We start from the raw sequence: 19,138 nt of genomic DNA, 5'->3' as shown, positions 1-19,138 counted from the left end.
AATACCATCCTTTGTAAGTTAGCCTTAACTAATGCAAGGTTTTCAAGCATTCAACCCTCAAATAAAATACTCCATGTCGATCAAAATTTATAATGTACATATCTTTGGACCAGCAATTCCACGTCTAGAAATAAATCTATGTCACTGACATTTCCATGTACGTGCGCAAAGAAAATATGTCCTAGAATGTGCCTAAAGTGTTTTGAAAATGCCCATCAATTGAGGATTGTATATTTGTACAATGGAATACCAGATAGTCTTGGAAAACAGCAGGGTCCTTTGTGTATACTAACAGAAGAATGTTCACAACATATTAAGTGCAAAAACAAATTAAAGAACTAAAGATTCTATTTTTGTAAACAAGCACACACACAATCTAAAACAGAAAGAAGTCAAATGCAAATGAAACTATTTATAGTAGTTATCTCTGGGGAATGGAGCTTGGAAGAAGAGAGAAGGAATTTCCCCTTTTAAATTTTGAAAACTGTACTAGCTAGAATTTACTGAGTACTTATCATGTGCTAGGCAAATTCTAAGTACTTCGATTCAATTACTCCTCGTAAGGACCCTATGAAGTAGATGCCACAATAATTATTGCCATTATCAACAGTTGAGGAAACTGAGGCCCAGAGAGATTCAATAATTTGCCCAGGGTCAGATATCTAATGGGTTTTGGAGCCAGGATATGCACAGAGGTAGTCTGCATGAAGCAACACTCTTAACAGTCATGCCAACAGTTCTCTATACTTTGTAGTGAATGGATGACTTTTAAAATAATAAACATACGAGCTTTGTCTTTTAAAACCACAAACCTTGGGGAAAAAAATTCAGCAATGTTTTTGATTTTGCAATTTAGGCTGTTGTAACATATATTACTGTGGCAGACAGAATAATGCGACCCCCACACACAAAATGTCCCATATCCTAATCTCCAGAAACTGTAGAATATGTGACCTTACATGGCAAAATGGACTCTGCAAGTGTGATTAAAGATATTGAGATAGGGAGATTGTCCTGGATTAATTGGGTGGGCTCTCTGTCATCACAAGTGTCCTTAGAAGCAGGGAGGGAGGCAGCAAGGTCATAGACAGAGAGAAGTGATCACTGAAGCAGCGTCAGAGTGAGAAAGACTGGACCTGCCATTGCTGGCTTTTAAGATGGAGGAAGAAGCCACAAGCCAAAGAATGCCAGAGCCTGTAGAATCTGGAAGAGGCAAGGAAAGAGAGTCTCCCCTAGAGCCTTCAGGAAAAACACAGTCCTATCAATACCTTGATTTTAGCCCGATGAGTCTCCTGAACTCTAGAAATGTAAGATAATAAATTTTTATTATTTAAGCTACTAAATTTGTGGTAATTTGTTACAGCAGCAATAAGAATCAATAGTAATTATTAGAACTAATTAGTCATCATGCCTTACTAATTTAATGAAGATATACTCTGCTTATAAAATATCAGGAAATTCTCTACATGGAAAGTTTGGATTTTGTTGTGGACTAAATTGTGTCCTCCCCACCTCCCCCAAATTCCTATGCTGAAGCCCTAAAAACCTGGGTACCCTTGAGTGTGAGTGTATTGAGACAGAGGCCTTCAGAGCGGTAAGTGGGTTAATTAGGTCTCATAGGTGGGGTCTCATCCTATTTGACTGGTATTCCGATAAGAAGAGGAAATGTGGACACACAGACCCCACGGATGCTCATGCGCGTAGAGGAAAGGCCACACACGGCGAGAAGGTGGCCGTCTACAAGTCAAGGAGAGAGGCCTTAAAGGAAGCCAACTGTGCAAGCACCTTGGTCTTGAACTTCCATCCTCTAGAACTGTGGGAAGATAAATTTCTGTTGTTTAAATCACAAAATTGGTGGTATTTTGTGATGGCAGCCCTAGCAGACTCATGTAGATTTATATGATGCATTCTTTTAGTGCAGCTTATAACCCTCCAGGGTATAAAAACACGAGTAAGTACTAAAATTTACTCCTTGTGCTCTTATATGATTTAGAGTCATGAAAATATAGTTTGAGCACAGTAATTTTATTTACATTATTGTAAACAGTTACTTTATCAAAAAATATGTCTTCATTCATTTATTGTAACAAACATATACTAAGTGCCTACTATGAACCTGATCTCGAAAATAGAATGATTAATAAGACATTGGTTCCTGAGCTTGAAAAACCATCTTAAAATTAGCCGGTAGTGTGATTTTAATCTTGGTGTTGATTCTCCAGCAGCCCCCCAACCCTGGAACAAACTATTGATCAGAAACCTGAACTCTATTAGGACCAGACTTATAATTTAGAAGGATCTGTTTTAGAGTTTACCTTCGTATCACTCTAAGACTTCTCTCAAATACTTCATACAACAAATTATTGAGCTATGTACCAGGCATTGTTCTAGATGGGAGCCGAAGACCCATTAATAAGCAAAGTCCCTACCATGGACCTTATATTCTAGCGATAGAAACAGACAATAAACAAACAAACATGAAACACAGAGTCCAGCCTGTGGTGATAAGTGTTATGGGAGACAGGGCAAGAGAGAAGGTGGTGCTTTTCTATACAGTGGTCAGGAAACACTGTCTAATGAGGCATTTTCAGCAGAGACCTGAATGAAGAACAAATCATGGGGAAATCCTGGGAAAATACATTCTTAACAAAGGGAATAGCAAGTGCAAAGGTCCTGAGGTAAGAGTACGCTTGGTTTGTGCAAGAAACACCAGGGAGGCCAGTGTGACTGGAGTAGAGGAGAGGGGCTAACGAGCACGGCAAGACTTGGATTTTCACCCATGTGAGACAGGAAGCCATTGAGGGGTTGGAAGCAGAGAAAACATGCCCTGGTGTTTGTTTTGAAAGGCTGATTCTGGCTGCTGTGCCAAGAACAAACTAGTGTGGGATAAGGGTGGGAAGAGTGAGAAGTTAGAAGGCTAATTCAGTCATCTGGGAGAAAGGTTGTCGTTGGTTGCACCAGAACGGGAGATGGTGAGGAGCATTTGTGAATTTGTTACCTATTGTTGTGTAACAAATTACCCCCGAATTTACTGGCTTCTCACAGTAAACACTGATTATCTCACAGTTTCCGAGGTTCGGGAATCTTGAAAGGGCTTGGCTGGATGGTTTTGGCTCAGGGTTTGCCCCTCGTGAGGTTACAGTCAAGAAAGACATCATGTGTTTGCCTCTGAGGCTAGAGGGGCCTCTTCTAAGGAAGCTCACGCACATGGCTGTTGGATGGAGGCCTCAGTCTTCAGAACCCCATGGGCCTCTCCACTGGGCTTCCCCCAGAGCAAGTGATGAAATTGAGAGCGAAAGGGGGAAAAAGAGAGAAAAGACAGGTTGCAGTGTCATTTATAACTTAATCTTGAAAGTGATATGCCATCAATTCTGCTGAATTCTGTTGGCTGCACAGTTGACCTAGGTGCAGTGTGGGAGGGATTACACAAAAGTGTGACTATTGGGAGGGGGTAATCTTTGGGAGTCGTCTTGGAGGCTGTCTACCACAGTTTGGATTCTAGTTTTCTTGATGGATTCGATCTAGCATATAAGAAAGGAACCAAGGATAACTATAGAATTTTTGTCTGACTTTTTTGGGGGGATAGAGGTATGTGGTAGGGGACCATCAGAAGCAATTCTGGACATATTCCATTTGAAAGCCTAGTAGACATTTAAGTGGAGCTGTCAGGGTTGCAGCTAGATAAATATCTGAGTGGGGACTTTCAGGCAGAGGGGCAGGCTGGAGATAAGGGGCTAGTCTGTTTATGAATGGCATTTAAAGCCAGGGCCTTGCTCCAACCCCCAGGGATTACAGACAGATAAGAGGTCTGAGAGCTGAACCCTGGACCCCAGCATTTAGATTTGGAGAGACAAGGAGGAGCAGCAAGGAGACCAGGAAGGAGCCAGGGAGGCAGGAGGAAAACAAAGAGTGAGGTGCCCTTTGGAAGTTAAGAGAACATGTCACCCCCAGGAAAATGCTGCTAGAGGCCAAGAAAGACACAGGAGTAAGCTGGTCCTGCTCCTCTGCCAGGCTGCCCCCAAGGGGAACCGGGTTTCTAGAGATACGTCACCAATGTGTAGGATTTAAGCAGGAGAGGAACTCGGGATGAAAAACACTTGGGGGAAGGGGTCTTGGGAATATGACAAAGAGGGGATGGGAAAAAACAAACAGTCAAACATCCTATTCTTAATGACACAGCACACAATGATTAAGAGCTGATTTTGAATCATTCTAAACACTGTTCACACGTCAGGTCATTAAAGCTCTCAGACCACACAGAGTAACCATTTTATCCCCAGGTACCTACGGAGGAGGAAACGGGAGCACAGAGAGGGGAGGCTGGGCCTACGGTCACACAGTGGGAGGCAGCACAGAGATTTGCACCCAGGCTGCTGGTCTCTGGGCCCCACTCTATGCCTCAGTGCACCCCTCTTTCTGCTGCAGAGAGGCCTTTGTGAGGGACTCCCCAAGAACCAAGGGGATGAGGGGGACCAACACCAGTGTGGTTTGGAGTTTTCCCGTCTGCTGGGACTTTGGTGCTGAAGGAGGCCTAAAATGTGAGACACGGAAGCTTCTGAACTTGCCAGGCGGATTGAATCGGGTATCTCAGTGCTGTTGCTATGGACAGGCCACCAGGCAGCCCTGAGAAGTGCCGCTCTCAAACTGCAATTTAAAAAGCCTGTTTGGGTGCACTGAGTCCCTCCCCTGTCCTCTCTCCAGGCAGGAGGGCTCATCAGGAAGCCAGGCCTCAGCTGATCCTTAAATTCTCACTTTACTGCCTATTCTTCCAAGATCAGGAATCCCACACGTCGTTATCCTGATCCTGATGGTGCCCCATCCCCACCCCAGCATCTTATTAGGGGGCGGGGTTGTTGGAGGAAAGCAAGAGGATTTGGCCCTTAAGCCTCTACTCAGAAGACAATGGCCTCCAATCTGTCAGGCCCAACCCCCCATCACCAGGGTTTTGTGGGAGTCAGTCAGAAAATCGCGTGACCTCTCCAAAAATATTCCGCACTCACTAGATCTATAGTCTGGGTTAGGTACAACAGGGCTCAGAAAATAAAATGAATCATAACGTGAAAATGAAAAGTGCTTTCTAGAAGTTTATTTTATAACCACATATCTCTGCAGAAACATGTCTATTCCACAATTAAATAAGGAGGGAAGGCCTGGGCTGATTTTTTTTTTTTTTGGTCAATGAAATGTGGACAGTCTTTCTTCAACATGGTCTTTTTAAGCCAATAGTGAATTTTATAAATACTTGCTTAAAGAAGTTAACGAAATAAAATGTGTGCAACATCAGGAATGGAAAACAATCCATCCACACGTTTAACTATTTAATATTTAAGGAAACAAAACAAAATCAAACCTACTCTTTTTCTAGAAAAAGAACTAGTACACGCTATAATGTTAAATAATAGAATGTTTTTAAAGAATGTTGATTATCAAAGATCCACCTAGAGTGTGCCTTTTAGAAGTAAGATTAACATACCTGATTTTCAACTCTCAATGTTTAGTCCTAGCAATGTCAGTCATTAGTTGTGGGACCCTGTAAAGTCACACCCTTTCTGGATCTTGTTTGTGAAATGGGAGTAATACTATTTACTTCACAAGGATTTTGTAACAATAGAATGAGAACATGTATATTAAATTGCTTGATATTAATAACATTGTTTATTCCTAATAAAATAAGAATTTCTAAAGTGCCTTCCAGCTTTAAAATTTTATTAAGGAATAATTATTAAAGAGTTTAGTAAAAGAGAGTCTTTTCAGAGACACATACTGAGATAGTTTAGGATAAAATGATGCAACAACTGAGATTTGCTTCAAAATAATCCAGTGAAAACAGTGGGTTTATGTACATTTTTGGACACATTTTGAGTACTGTAAAAGCTGGGTTATGGGTACGGGGAGTGTTGTGTGGGGCGGCCTGCGGGGTCGCCTGCGGGGTCTCTGCTCCTGCTCCCCACACAAGAACGCAGGATATGGTGAGGCCAAAAAGGAACACCCATGGAGCCATAGGTAGGGGAGTCATACCACTATAGTCTCACTGGCGGCTGGATTCACACGACGTCCGCTTTTCTGCCAACCGACCGACTCGACTCTCCTCCACTCCCTCTCCACCACAGCCGCGGCAGTTATATCATTGGCCAACGGGCTAACCGGCTACAGCTGATGGCCAACTAGCCACAGCCAACAGCCATCTACTACCCGAGCCAGCACCTTTCCACGTGAGGCCCAGAGCCTGGAAAATGCTCTCTGGGGCTCTCTCCCCACAGGGAGTTTTTCTAAAAAGCAGTTTTGTCTACTTTTTAGGAGTGAAATTTTCACATTGAGAAGGAAAAAAGCATAGGAGAAATTGGAGGACACTTTCTATTATTAAGTCCAAGTATTTACTTGATAGAGACTACTCAAGCAGACTTTGATATTAAAAGAAATGGTAGCGATTTTAAATGAATGCTAAAATACAGAAGAATTGAAGGACTTGATAATTTGATTATGTTTTCAAATAATCTTTTAATTTATTTGTAACTAAAGGAAACCCATTTTAATTAACTATTGTGCCAAAAAATTATATTTATATGATTTAAGATTATTAATGGAATCTACATGTAACCTGGAATCTTAAACACTTTATAATTTTTCCCAAAAGAAATTTAGGCTATGTAAACTATTTTCTATTTAAGAACCCAATGTTCTACTCTACCTGCTGTATCTAATTAAGCACATAATGACATATCAATTTGTCAAATGATATCTTTGATACTTCTCTGACAAAAACCTATCGCTAATTAAAGGGAACTTGACAGCAATAAGTACCTGACATGTTCTCTTTTTACCTTGAAGATGTGAATTCTCTAGGAAGTTCTCGTGAGATTCTTTTACTTCTCCAGGTTTTGTTGATCGATACTCACTCCTCAGAGAGATCTTCCACCATCTAAAGATGACCTGTGATTGAACAGAAGGTGCTATGAATTAAAACTGATTTCAACATCAGCAGCTACGAGTAGATCTGGGGTTTTGAAAAGGGCGGGCACTTAAGGCCGTACGTCCAGCATCAGCTATAACTTTGCAATCTAGCATCACATCAAATTAGAAGTGAGGTCTGTGCATCCGTGAACATTTTCCTTAACAATTAGGGGTCACAAAATCAAAGTACAGGAAGGAATCTTAAAAATCTATCAAGTCAATTGATATCAAAACCACCCAGAGCCAAATGGCTGTTTCTTGAAGATCTCTGAGAATACAGATTCTCTAACTTGGAGAGCCAAGTTACTTCCAGTGTAATGGCTCCACCCTCTGCCTCCCTTCCCATCTACAAGGCAGACAGGATGAGTGGATACTCCTAGAGAGCAACAGTTATGTGGACTAGACCGGGGGAAATACCATTATGCATTGTTTGATGCATGAAAGTGTCATTACAAAGGACACTTCTTGGTAATCCATTTGCTGACAGGCCATTTGACTTCTATGAGCATTTTGGTTTATCTGAAGGAAACCTCATTTCCATGGTTACAGACTGCACTTAAGTTCAATGTTGATTACGTGGCAGTGTCTACCAGGCCTGATGAGAAGCCCCTTGAAGCTTTACCAGCTTAGCTCATGCTTTTCAACCTGTAATGGAACTGGGTAGTCAATTGAGATGAGAAAAGTCCCAAGAACTTGAGCAACAAACTGAACTATTTTTGCATTAGGGCTGCAAGGGAAGATGCTTTAGGAGACACACGTGCAGAGAAACTGCTTGGCTTCCCAGTTTTGGGTTCTTCCTGTACTAGCATAATCAGGAAAGGACACTGAAGTTACACTCAGGTAGGCTCTGCCCAAGGCAAATTTATTAAGCAGGTGAAAAGTTGCTATGGGCTCTCCCTTTATCTGGTTTCCAGTCCCCCATCCCCACCTACCCAGCAGTCCCTGGGGTCCTCACAGATCCTGGGCTACTGTTTTTGGGCTACTGTGCTGGTCTCTACCAGCTCGCAAATCCCTGTTCCTGGGATCTTCATGGTGCTGGTGTGGGAACTGTGGGCTTTGAACTGCCATCCTCCTTCTTCCTCCTCACCCCTGCACGCAGAATCAGGCCTCCGCCAGCTTTCCTCTCCTAGAGCTGCCTCCCTCTGCCCTATTACCTGTTGAGGCCCTGCCTCCCTTTTCCTGGGCCACTCCCCTGTCCTGATGTCTGAAACATAACTGAGTTCTCAGGAGGTAGAGACTTTTTACAGTATCTTCCCTGGTATCCTGCCCAACAGAAAGTGGGTCCTCAATAAATACTTGTTGGATGAATTAAAGGGTGATTTTCATTTCATTTAGATTTTGTTCTAATCACTCAAGGAAATGAGAAAAAACACATGTGTAAGTTACAGAACTCCATAGTCTCACAAAATCGTGGTAGCTGATTCTTTTCAGAAAATCCCTTAGCCTGTCACTTTTGATTTTCCCGGGCATGAGCTTCACCAAAATTGTCCTCTTAAGCATTTTTCTGTTCCAGCTCACAGAGGTGAGGGTGTATTAGTCCCTAGGGCTGCCACAACAAAACACCACAGACTAGGTGGCTTAAAGGACAGAAACTTATTTCCTCCCATTTCTGGAGGCCAGAAGTCCAAGATCAAAGTGTTGGTAGGTTTGGTGTCTCCTGAGGCCTCTCTTGTTGGCTTGCAGATGGCCACCTTCTCACTGTGACCTCCCCTTTCTCACTGTGACCTCACATGGCCTTTCCTCCATGCATGTGCGTCCCTGGAGTGCATCTTCCTCCTCTTATAAGGACACCAGTTCTTTTTTTCTTTTTTCTTTTTTTTTTAAGATTTTATTGGGGAAGAGGATAGGATTTTATTGGGGAACAGTGTGTACTTCCAGGAATTTTTCCAAGTCAAGTTGTTGTCCTTTCAATCTTACTTGTGGAGGGTGCAGCTCAGCTCCAGGTCCAGTTGCTGTTGTTAGTTGCAGGGGGCACAGCCCACCATCCCTTGTAGGAGTCGAGGAATCCGACCGGCAACCTTGTGGTTGAGAGCCCACTGACCCATGTGGGAATAGAACCGGCAGTCTTTGGTGTTAGGAGCACGGCCCTATTCCCAAATACAGTCACAGGGAGGGTTAGGGCTCCAATGTAGGAATTTTGGGGAGACACAATTCAGTCCATAACAGAGGGATATCAAGTATTAAAGTAGAGAAAAACGTGAATTTTGGAGCGAGGCAGGCCTACCTGATATCTTTAGTTTCTCTGCACTTCAATTTTCTGTTTCATTCCCTATTAAATATCATTAAAATTAACAATAAATATTATAAATAATATTTCCTTTCTATTGAATGACAATACCAGGCAACCTGAATCTAACGCTATGTTCTTTATACCACATAATCTAGGACTTTTAGAACTAATTGGCAAGACGGAAATAATTTAGTCCTTTCATAACTCAGATAGATGAGCAAAAAACTTCAGAGTGGTTAAGTTAGAAGTAGGGAAGTCTCCTTCCCTACAACCTTACTACCAGGTGTTATGTTACAATGAAAGCAAGTCTCAGATTGAATTCTGCCCCAAGAAAGACGTTTATCCCCAGGCAGCTCCACAGGGGTTCAAAACATGTTTCTGGAAGCCGAGTGGAGTCCCTCTCACTGTCCTCTTTGGCACCCTTTGGGAACCTCCCCAGGAAAGTTTCTCTCTGGGGCAAGTGCCCCTATATTATAATGACATGACCAGCTACCCTTCTAGCCAGATCAAGCAACTCAATCCTTGATTAAGTGGAGGATTCTGGAACAAATGGAGTTCTAGACAGGGCACTGCTCCACAAACATTATGTCACCAAACTTACTTCTTACGTTGCTCAAAAAGAGGCAGAGAGACACTTGTACAATCTTTCTTCTCAGCCTCGTATCTTGCACATCATTAAATTATGTCTGATATTGAGACAGGTTAGTTAGTATAATTGCTAGGTAGATGGGGGGTGGGGGTCCTTGGTGGAATAAAGAAAAGACAGCCATATCCTAAAACTTCAGGTTTTGAAATCACTCCTTCGCTCCAGGACATAATGTAACAAGGCCTTGAAGTTAATCATAAAATTCCTTTTGGCCTGACAAACGGAGCAGATCTGATAGATAAAGAGTGGGTTACTTTGCTGATTCCTTTAGGATGGGCAAGCAGAATAAACCTGGTAGACGAATTTCATTAGAAGGTGCCAGTTCCCTTCTTCAAACAGTTCCCTTCTTCAAACAGTTCCCTTCTTCAAACAGCTTCCCTTCCCCAAGCAGGCAAGGGAAGGTATAAAAGTAAGAGCTATTGCCTTAGTCACGGGACACCCCCATTCGGGACCCCCTCCCGCTCGGGAGCTGCAACCTCTTCTCCTGCCTCTAATAAACTATCCTCTTTTTAAAACTTTTTGCCTCTCCCTGGTCCGTGTTTCCATTCTTCTGCTTCACGAGACATGATCCCGGCCGACACACAGAAACTGCTAGCAGTTCTAACTTCACCTACATCAATATTCCTTACACTAGTTAATTAACCCTCTGGTACTGACTTAAAAGGCAATATTTGAAGGGCTTGCTGTAATGGCCTCTGGAGAGAGGATCCTCAGGACACCGAATCAAGCAAACTTGCCCACATAGATAAGCATCCTGCTGGCTCCTCTGAGGTATTTCAAGTGAATTACTGAGACTATAGCACTTGCCTCAGGAAACATGGCTGGCTAGAACCAGAATCCAAGCCTCTCCCTTCCTAACTCATAAACATAGGGTTTGTTCTGAGGCATGAAGCTTTCTTTATGTGTGACCTTCATACTACAACTCTCCAGAGCAGTACCCAGAAGTCTGATATTCAGAATCACAACTTAGCCTTGTCATGACTCGATTACGTTCCATATACTGCACTTAAAACAGAAAAATGTATGAGACAGGAATTTTCTACCACTTATTGTCACTCAGATTGGTAAAGATTTTCTTTTAAGTGATGAAACTCAATATTGGTGAGGAGAAGTAAAATGGGGGCCCTACTAATCATTCAGAGGAGTGTAAATGGTTAGGCAACACCTATCAGAAACCTTAAGGTCATCCATGCCCTTTGACCCAGATATTCTATTTGTAAGAATTTATCCTAAGGAATTTATCTGAGATGTATACAATATTTTTGATACATGAATGTTTGTCATAGGTTGATTATGATAATGAAAAAATCAGAACCAACCTAAGGGTCTGATAGTAACTAGTTAAATAATTATGGCATATTTAGATGCTAGAATACTCTGTGGCCAATAAAATAACTTGTGAAAAAATGACAGAGAACAACATTAATGATCATATTTATATATTTCCAGTAAATTTTTTCAATAAAGTTGAAAACTGAGTTTCCTTTTAAAAGAGAGGTCTAAGATTTCTTATTAATCCCCCAGTACCTGTTCTGCACAAATTATTAAGGAAAGATACCAAGACATTTGTCAGTTACCCAGTGAAGGCCCCTAAACCTTAAGTCTTTATCCCCATCTAGACAGCGACTCCCTAGGCAGCACTCGAGGGGGACACTGCGAAAAACTGGGCCCAATTGGGCATCTCAGCATTTACATGTATTTGCACATCCCCCCCTGGTCTGAGATTGTGATATCTCACCCCTACCCCCAACTGAAAAATCCTGCTCCTGGGACAGAAATCAGAGAGTCTGGTGTCAGATGGATATGATTTAAACTCTGGTCTCTGTCTTTGACAGGATTGTACCCTGTGAAATTTCTTAACCTCTTTTGATCTCAATTTCTTCATCTCCAAAATGCACACAAGGATGAGGCCCACCTCACCGAATTTTCAAGAAATGACATGAGATAAATCCAAAGTGTCCAACAGGATGCCAGATACAGGGACTATGCTCCACAGAGGTCGGTCCTTGCCCCGCTCTTTCTCCCTTTCCCTCTTGTTTCACTCACTGGTCAGTCCTTCATAGTCAAAACAACAAACTCAGCTCCAAATAAATACCCAGAGATCGGAACCATGTGTGTTTTCTCATCAATTACCTCACAGTATTCAGTCACACTTCATCAAAGTCCGATTTCTTAATCATGTTCTCCAAAGGTATTTATTTCAGCTTTTCACTCAGACTTGGTATTTGCTTTTTCTAATCATTAATCATCTTTAAGAATTGAATCCTCTTTGCTCTAAGTATTTCCCCAACAGCATAATTAAGAAGAGTCATCCATCTATCCACTTAATAAGCAAAGTTGTTCACGAAGGATTAGGGTGACTTGCAAGATAACACCTACTACATTCTGAAGCTTCCAGCATCTGGACAGGGAAGACATTTGGAATTTAGCACACAAAATTGTATCTGCTTTCTCCTGCAGACTATTGTTATTCTATCGGATCAAATTGCTCCCTGCTTTGGAAAGCATATATAATTAGGGGATTTCACAGAGTGTGGCTGAGATACTATGTCATGGAGAGTTTATGAAATTAGAACTTTTATTAAGTGAAGAAGGACTTTGTTATCTGAACAGCCTACTGAGAAATGGAGAAGACAGGATTGCAAAGGTAAATTGTATGTGATTTTACTTTTTGATATTACTCAAAAGATCACACAGCATTGGCATTCCAAAAGGTAGAAAGATATTACTTTCATAGTGAATTATGAAGATGATTTATTTTATTTCACTGCCTACTTAAACTATAAACACTAATGATATGATTTTGGTGCATATTCACAACATCAAATATATGTTCCTTTATGTATCTATGTTTGGTTCAATTTGTCTAAACAGAGCACCTTGCTTGAGATACTTGATATAATTCTTTTTTTTCAGGTGATTTTTAAAAATATTATCTTTCAACCCTTCAACTGAATTTTTAATTTTTCCTATCATATTTTTTATTTTCTAAATCTATTAAAAATTTTCTGAGTTTTTTTTTCTTGTGTGCTGTTCTTGTTTCGTAGATACAATATATCTTCTATCCTTCCGAGGATATTACTGATAGTTTATCTTTGTGAATTTTTATTTTCTCCAAAATTATATTTCCTGTATAATTGTTGTTGATTTGTTTTGGCATTCCTCAAAAGTTTGCTTATTCTTAGCTGTCAATGTGTACTCAGGAATGGGGTGCTAGGAAGCTGGTTGGAAGCTCTGGGCATTTGAGCAGGGCTTGTCCAGGGGAGGGCCTCAGGATAGGTCTCACTACATACCTGCTGGGGCTCTTTGGTTAGAGGACCCTTGCTATTAATATCTTGAGATCTCTTCTCTTGGCCTGGTTTGATTCCCCTAAGAATCTTCCAGATTTCTGCCTGGAGGCTATAAGCTTGGCTGCCCAAAGTGTTCTGTGCAGAAGTCACAATGAGTCTTCCAATGCAGTACGTGAATTTTTCATTTAATTCCTGGCCATATTCAGCACTGATTCCCTCTGTCCCAGTGGCTTGTGGGTCACACCCATAGGAGCCTTATCTTACCCCTCTGCAGATCAAACTTTCAGTCTTCTCCAGGGGTGGGTGAGGCAAAACTGTTGCTGGGTATACAGAGGAGAGCAGACAGCTGAAGAAGAGGGTGGTTCTAACCCCGTCTTCACAGAATTTCAACCATTCCTACTGTTTTCAGGTCCTTCTTTACCCTCTCCTTCCAAAGGATGTTTCCACCCATTCCTGAGCCACCCAGCTTTGAGGTCCTGGGGTGCAAATCTCATTGCTTCCTGACTTCCCTAGTTTAGATTTCAGCTTTCTCAGGGCTGTTAAATCAGCTACCAGTAGGTCGTCTGCTTTCTAGCATGCAAAATTGTTGCCTTTGTCACCTTTCCCACTCTCTTTGTTGTGGGTTTATGCTTTAGAACCCTGTAATTGTCATTTTAGTGGTGTTGCCAGAGGCAGGGAAGATATATTATATATTAGTTCTTTAACTAGAAGCTGTATTTCCAGGCTGTATTCTTAAGTTGTTTAAAATGCTACAGAGAATTTCACATCTATATTTGTCATTTAATTTAAATATATAGGATAATGAAAACAATTAAGTTGGTAGTCAGTGTTTAAATTTAGGAATATCTATTAAATTTACAATGATTTTAAGATGTTTAAAAGTTTAAATGAGTTCGATCTACATTTTAAAGTTTGTTTCTTTACAACTTTTTAAACACTTGGTTGATTTTGTTAGATTTGTAATTATGTCTCTATAGATTTAAGAAATGCTTGAGAAAATAAAATATATTAAATGTGTGATATAGATTGAAATGCTTAAAAGGATTTAATCAAGTTTGTAAATGGTATTTAAATTTAAGAAAACTTAATTTGTTAGATTTATAAGTTTTATGGCTTTAATTTACAATTTTTAAATAATTTGACTTTGTAAACAGTGCTTTAAATGTTTAAGGAATTATAATTTGTTAAATGTATAAGTTAATTAAACATGAAAGAACAATGAAAATGAGTGTTTTTAATTTTAATGCAAAATTACTTGATTTATAATTGAATTTACTAGGTTTGTAAGTTCTATTTGAAGATTTGAAGAAAAATAGGCTTTTAATTTTTAACTTTAATTGAATATTAGTGATAAACACAAATAATTGTAATAAACTAAAATATTTGTAATAAATCATAAATTATAAATAATTACAAATGATTGTATAATAGAGTTTCTTAAATCAGATTTAAAAGATTGATTTAGAAATATGGGGACCACTGGGTTTACCAATGGGGACCATTTGGTAAAAGAAAATTGATTTATGCCTCATATCAGGATAAACTCCAAGTAGATCAAAGATCTGCCTGTAAAAAAATGAAACCATGCAAGTACTACATAGAAGGGAAAAAAATGGTGAATTCTTTTATTATCTTTCTATGTCTCAAAATCCGAAAACCATAAAAGAGAAGATTAATAAACTTAATTATGTAAATATAAACAGCTTCTGCATACCAAAGTCTCCCAAAGAGACTTAGGAAATGTTTAAAGTGGCTTTGTTCATAATAGCTTCAAACTGCAAACAACCAAAATATCCATCCATATGACGAAATATTACTCAGCAACAAAAAGAACTGCTAATATATGCGATGACATGGTTGAATCTCAAAAGCATTATGCTAAGTGAAAGAAGCCAGATATGAAGGGTTACATATGGTATGATTCTATGGAGGGCATGTTGGAAACAGCAAAAGAGAAATTAGGTCATTGGTACCAGGGGATATGGGTGGAAGAGGGGACTGATCATAAGGGAGCATGAGAGAACTTTTTGGGTTGATGGAAATATTCTATATCTTTATTATGGTGGTGGTTATACATTTGCCAAATTCATGGAACCTACAGAGGGTGACTTTTACTATAGTTAAATTATACGTCAATAAGCCTGATTGAAAAAACACGCACACATCAAACAAAGACAAAAGAAAAATGATAAACTGGAAAAAATATCTGCAATTACTGCCACAACAAAGGACTAATCTCCCTAAAGAGTTTGTAGAAATAGAGAAAAGACCAACATATTAACTTTAAAAATGAGCAAAAGACATACAAACAAAGTCCACAGGAAAAAAAATATTCACATGGCCCATAAACACATGAAAAGATGCTCAATTTCCCTCATAATAATAGAAAAGCATATTAAAATCACTGAGGTATCATTTCTCATCTATCCACATTAGCAAAATCCAAAATCCCACTGTTAGCAAGGATGTGGAGAAGCAGGTACTCACATCATTGTGGTACAAAAGCTCTGAAGGGAAATTTTGCACGATCTCATAAAATTACAGACGGGAAGAAAAGGATGATTTATTTCATAAATAGTGTTGCTATGAAAAGCCATCCATCTAAAAGAAGCAAACTGAAACTCCTACTTCCAGCTACATTCAAAAATAAAATCTGGAGGGACTAATATAAATGCAAAAAATAATATTATTATAAGATTTTAGGGAAAAAAGTATTACTTTAAACATAATACATAATAATACCATTTTCATTTGAGAACATGGTACAGGAACCAGGTAATAGCACCTCACTAAGAATGATTATGCATGCTTTGAATACCATTCTTATTCTCTGGCTGAAATCTTGGAATCAGAATTCTAGAGGTGACTGATAATCATTCACTACAGAGGTGGTAGCTATTCATTTTGCTTCCCCTCCTAGGTCTTGAGATCTAGAAATGTAACTTTAAGCAATCTTCTCTATAGAAAAATATTCTATTACAATAAATCAATTGGAGGTCTGACAGAATTCACGATTACTGTCATTTTTTCCTTACAGTGCATGAAGACTTGCATGTTACATCTCAGAAATAATCCCACATTAGGCAGGTTTTCTGAAAGCAAAACTTGCACAAGATTTTGCACCAAGGAAGGAGAAGTAAGAAAACTACACATACCAATGATAAAAATCTTTCCAAAAGAATATTGTATACCAACTATACTGAAATTTAAGAAATAATAAAATAATATAAAAATTAAAATATTTTGAGAGAACTAATCAATACAAGAAATTTTGTATTAGTCAAATATACTCATATGGTGATGGAAAGAGAACTGACTCTGGGTGGTGAACTCACAATGTGATCTATATAGATGATGTAATACAGAATTGTACACTTGAAACCTATGTAATTTTACTAACCATTGTCACCCCAATAAATTTTAATAAAAGAAGAAATTTTATATTAAATGGAAATTTCTAAAACAAAAGTGTGTGTTGCAAATTAAAATCTTAGATTTATAGCAAGTCATAAATACAATATATTATGGACTCAGGGTGTGTTCAAGGATTTGCTGACGAAGTAAAAGTTAATGAATAAACAAATGTGAACTTTAAAATAAAAATATCTTTCCAAAAGAAAATGAGGACAAAATTCAATATGAATACTTATGATTCAGGGGGGAAAAGTCATATCAGCAATAAGAGAAGAAAACGTATGGGCATGTCAGAGTGGACAGGATGTCACTGTGTTCCTACAGTGTGAAGAGGCGGCCTCAAGAGCTTCCAAGCAGGTGTCTTAGACCCACAGGAGTTTCCAGCTGAAGGACCTACCACCAGCAGGGAGACCTTGAGTGGGTCTCATAATCTCTCTTTGCTGCTTATCTGCTCATTATCTTCTGGGAGAATTAAAATGAAGTGATATCTGTAAAGGTGCTTAGCAGAGCACCAGATAATGTTTTTATTTTCCTACACAATTATTACTGGAATTTGCTTACGTAACAGGTCAAGACTACAGCCAGAGTTCCCTAAGTTTAGAAGAAACACAGATCCACTCTGGCAGCTCCAGCTGAAGAATTTGGTGAAATCCAGTTTTCTAAGTCTGGAGACAGTGGGACCATTCCCAAGTGAGAAATACAGTGGAGTCAGGGCCACATCTAACACAAGCTTTGCAGAGGCCTGAGTCAAAAACACTAAAGTTTCAAAGAAATTCAAAGCACTCCACAAACAACAAGATCCCCCTCCCACCTCCCAGGAAGCTTCAAACACAGATGCAAGGGGAACTTTTGTTTTGATTAGTACAATAATGTCTTCTGGAACGATGCCCAGAAAAAAGAAGAAAAATAAAAAAGACAATCTGGAACCCTTTCTCCAAAACCTTCCTGGACATGGGCAGGAAAAGTGACTAAGCAGGTAGGAAGGCACGGTGTCTAAAGCTCACTTCACACAGAGCATCTCTGGATGTACCTGCCTGTAAGCCTGTAAGCTGCTGCTTCACAAAATGACTGTCTACAACTCGAAGGTTGAATGTGCTTTCGCTCTGGTATAAAATAGTAATCTACTGGTGCAAAATTTATTTTTAAAATTTCCCCTAAGTTTTGGGGTAGGAACTAGGTATATTTCCTCTTGCTACTTACCCATTCCCCATTACTGCTGTCTTCAAATACATCCTCAGGAAAAGTCCTACCACTCAGTAAGGGGTCGTGTCTTGGTTTTATTTCTGTGCCTTCTTTCAGGCTCTCTCCACATGGAATGTTTCCCTCTTCCTTATGGTTTCCTCTCTTCTTGTTTGTAAAACGAACACCTGCTACTGAATACTTGCATCTATGCCCTTTTCAGTGCTTAAGTGCTAGTCAAAGAATAACCACTAAAGCATTTTTGTTTCTGGAAATTAAATATGTCTTAATTATTAAATATGTCAAAATTGGATGTGCTCTGTCAAAACCTTCCTTAGCTTCTGTTATGGACTGAATTTACCCCCTACTGCTCAGCAAGTCCCTATGTTGAAGCCCTAACCCCCAGTGAGACCTTTTTTGAGGACAGGGCCTTTGAACAGGTAATCAAGGTAAATTGAGGTCATAAGGGTGGGGCCCTAATCCAATCGTACCGGTGTCCTTATAAAAAGAGACAGAGACACCAGGGACGCACATGCACAGAGGAAAACCAAGGCAGGACACAGTGAGGGGGCCATTTGCAAGCCAAAGAGAGAGGCCTCAGGAGAAACCAAACCTGCAACCCCTGACCTAGGACTTCTAGTCTTCCAGACTGTGAGGAAATAAGTTTCTGTTGTTTAAGCCCCATAGTCTGTGGTGTTCTGGTAGGGCAGCCCTAACAGACTGATACAGCTCCCAAAACGACAACTGTAAAATGACAGATCTTACTGAGTGCTGCCTACCACGTGCCATGTGCAGTGTGCTTTAGACTTCATTCCATTTCATCTTTACAACAACCCTAGGAGGTTAGTGCCATTGTCCATTTTACAGAAGAATAAACTAAGACTTAGGAAAGTTTAGAAAAACTTGCCCTAACTTACTCACTCAGTGGGATTTGAATCCAGGTCTATCTGACCCCAAAGTCTCTAAATCTGTTCAACCTGTTCAATTTATTGCCTTATTGGAATGACAAAGAACCTTAACGTTTCAACGTCCATGACAATGCAGGGAAGAGGGGGGTTATAATCCCAGTGCTGATCCAGGTGGTTGGGCTGTTTGCTTACATTTGATGGGGTGTGATTCATATGCTAAGAAGTGATTGCATTTCATTCATTCCACACTCCACAAGCACGAAGAGCAATGCACCGTTCTCGGAGAAACAGACCAACTCCTGCCTTCATGGAAATTACATTGTATGGGGAGAGAGATGAACAGTAAACAAGTAACTATATTTCACAGTGTGTGAGAACGTGATAAGTGTTGTGAAGAAAAATAATCTAGGAAGAGAAGATAGGGAGTGCTGGGTGGGGGATGGGGGCCAGGGTGCATGGGAGAGTAAAAAAATGAATAGTCTTCTTCAAGATCATATTTCTAGAGCCAGAATACCCACAA

The 19,138-nt window shown here is 39.9% G+C and overlaps 1 protein-coding gene across 4 annotated transcripts in view; it reads right to left on the bottom strand.

Annotated features, from left to right (window-relative positions):
• Positions 1 to 19,138, bottom strand: part of FBXO36 (F-box protein 36) — an 85,366-nt gene that overhangs the window by 40,061 nt on the left and 26,167 nt on the right. For 3 of the 4 annotated variants that reach the window (XR_012490140.2, XR_012490138.2, XM_074314660.2), the window contains exon 2: positions 6,822 to 6,930. Coding sequence is in view for 1 of the 4 variants with exons in the window: in XM_074314660.2 (XP_074170761.2) it covers positions 6,822 to 6,930 (109 nt within the window). In the remaining 3 variants the exon portion in view is untranslated. Of the gene's footprint in view, positions 1 to 6,801; positions 6,931 to 19,138 lie in introns of all 4 variants that reach the window. The other variant, XR_012490141.2, reaches the window with a different exon arrangement.

This window comes from Rhinolophus sinicus, chromosome 17, assembly GCF_057876585.1.
Source record: "Rhinolophus sinicus isolate RSI-liver-muscle chromosome 17, RSI-T2T, whole genome shotgun sequence".
Classification (NCBI taxonomy): Eukaryota; Metazoa; Chordata; class Mammalia; order Chiroptera; family Rhinolophidae; genus Rhinolophus; species Rhinolophus sinicus.
This window is presented reverse-complemented; position numbering and strand designations above follow the sequence as displayed.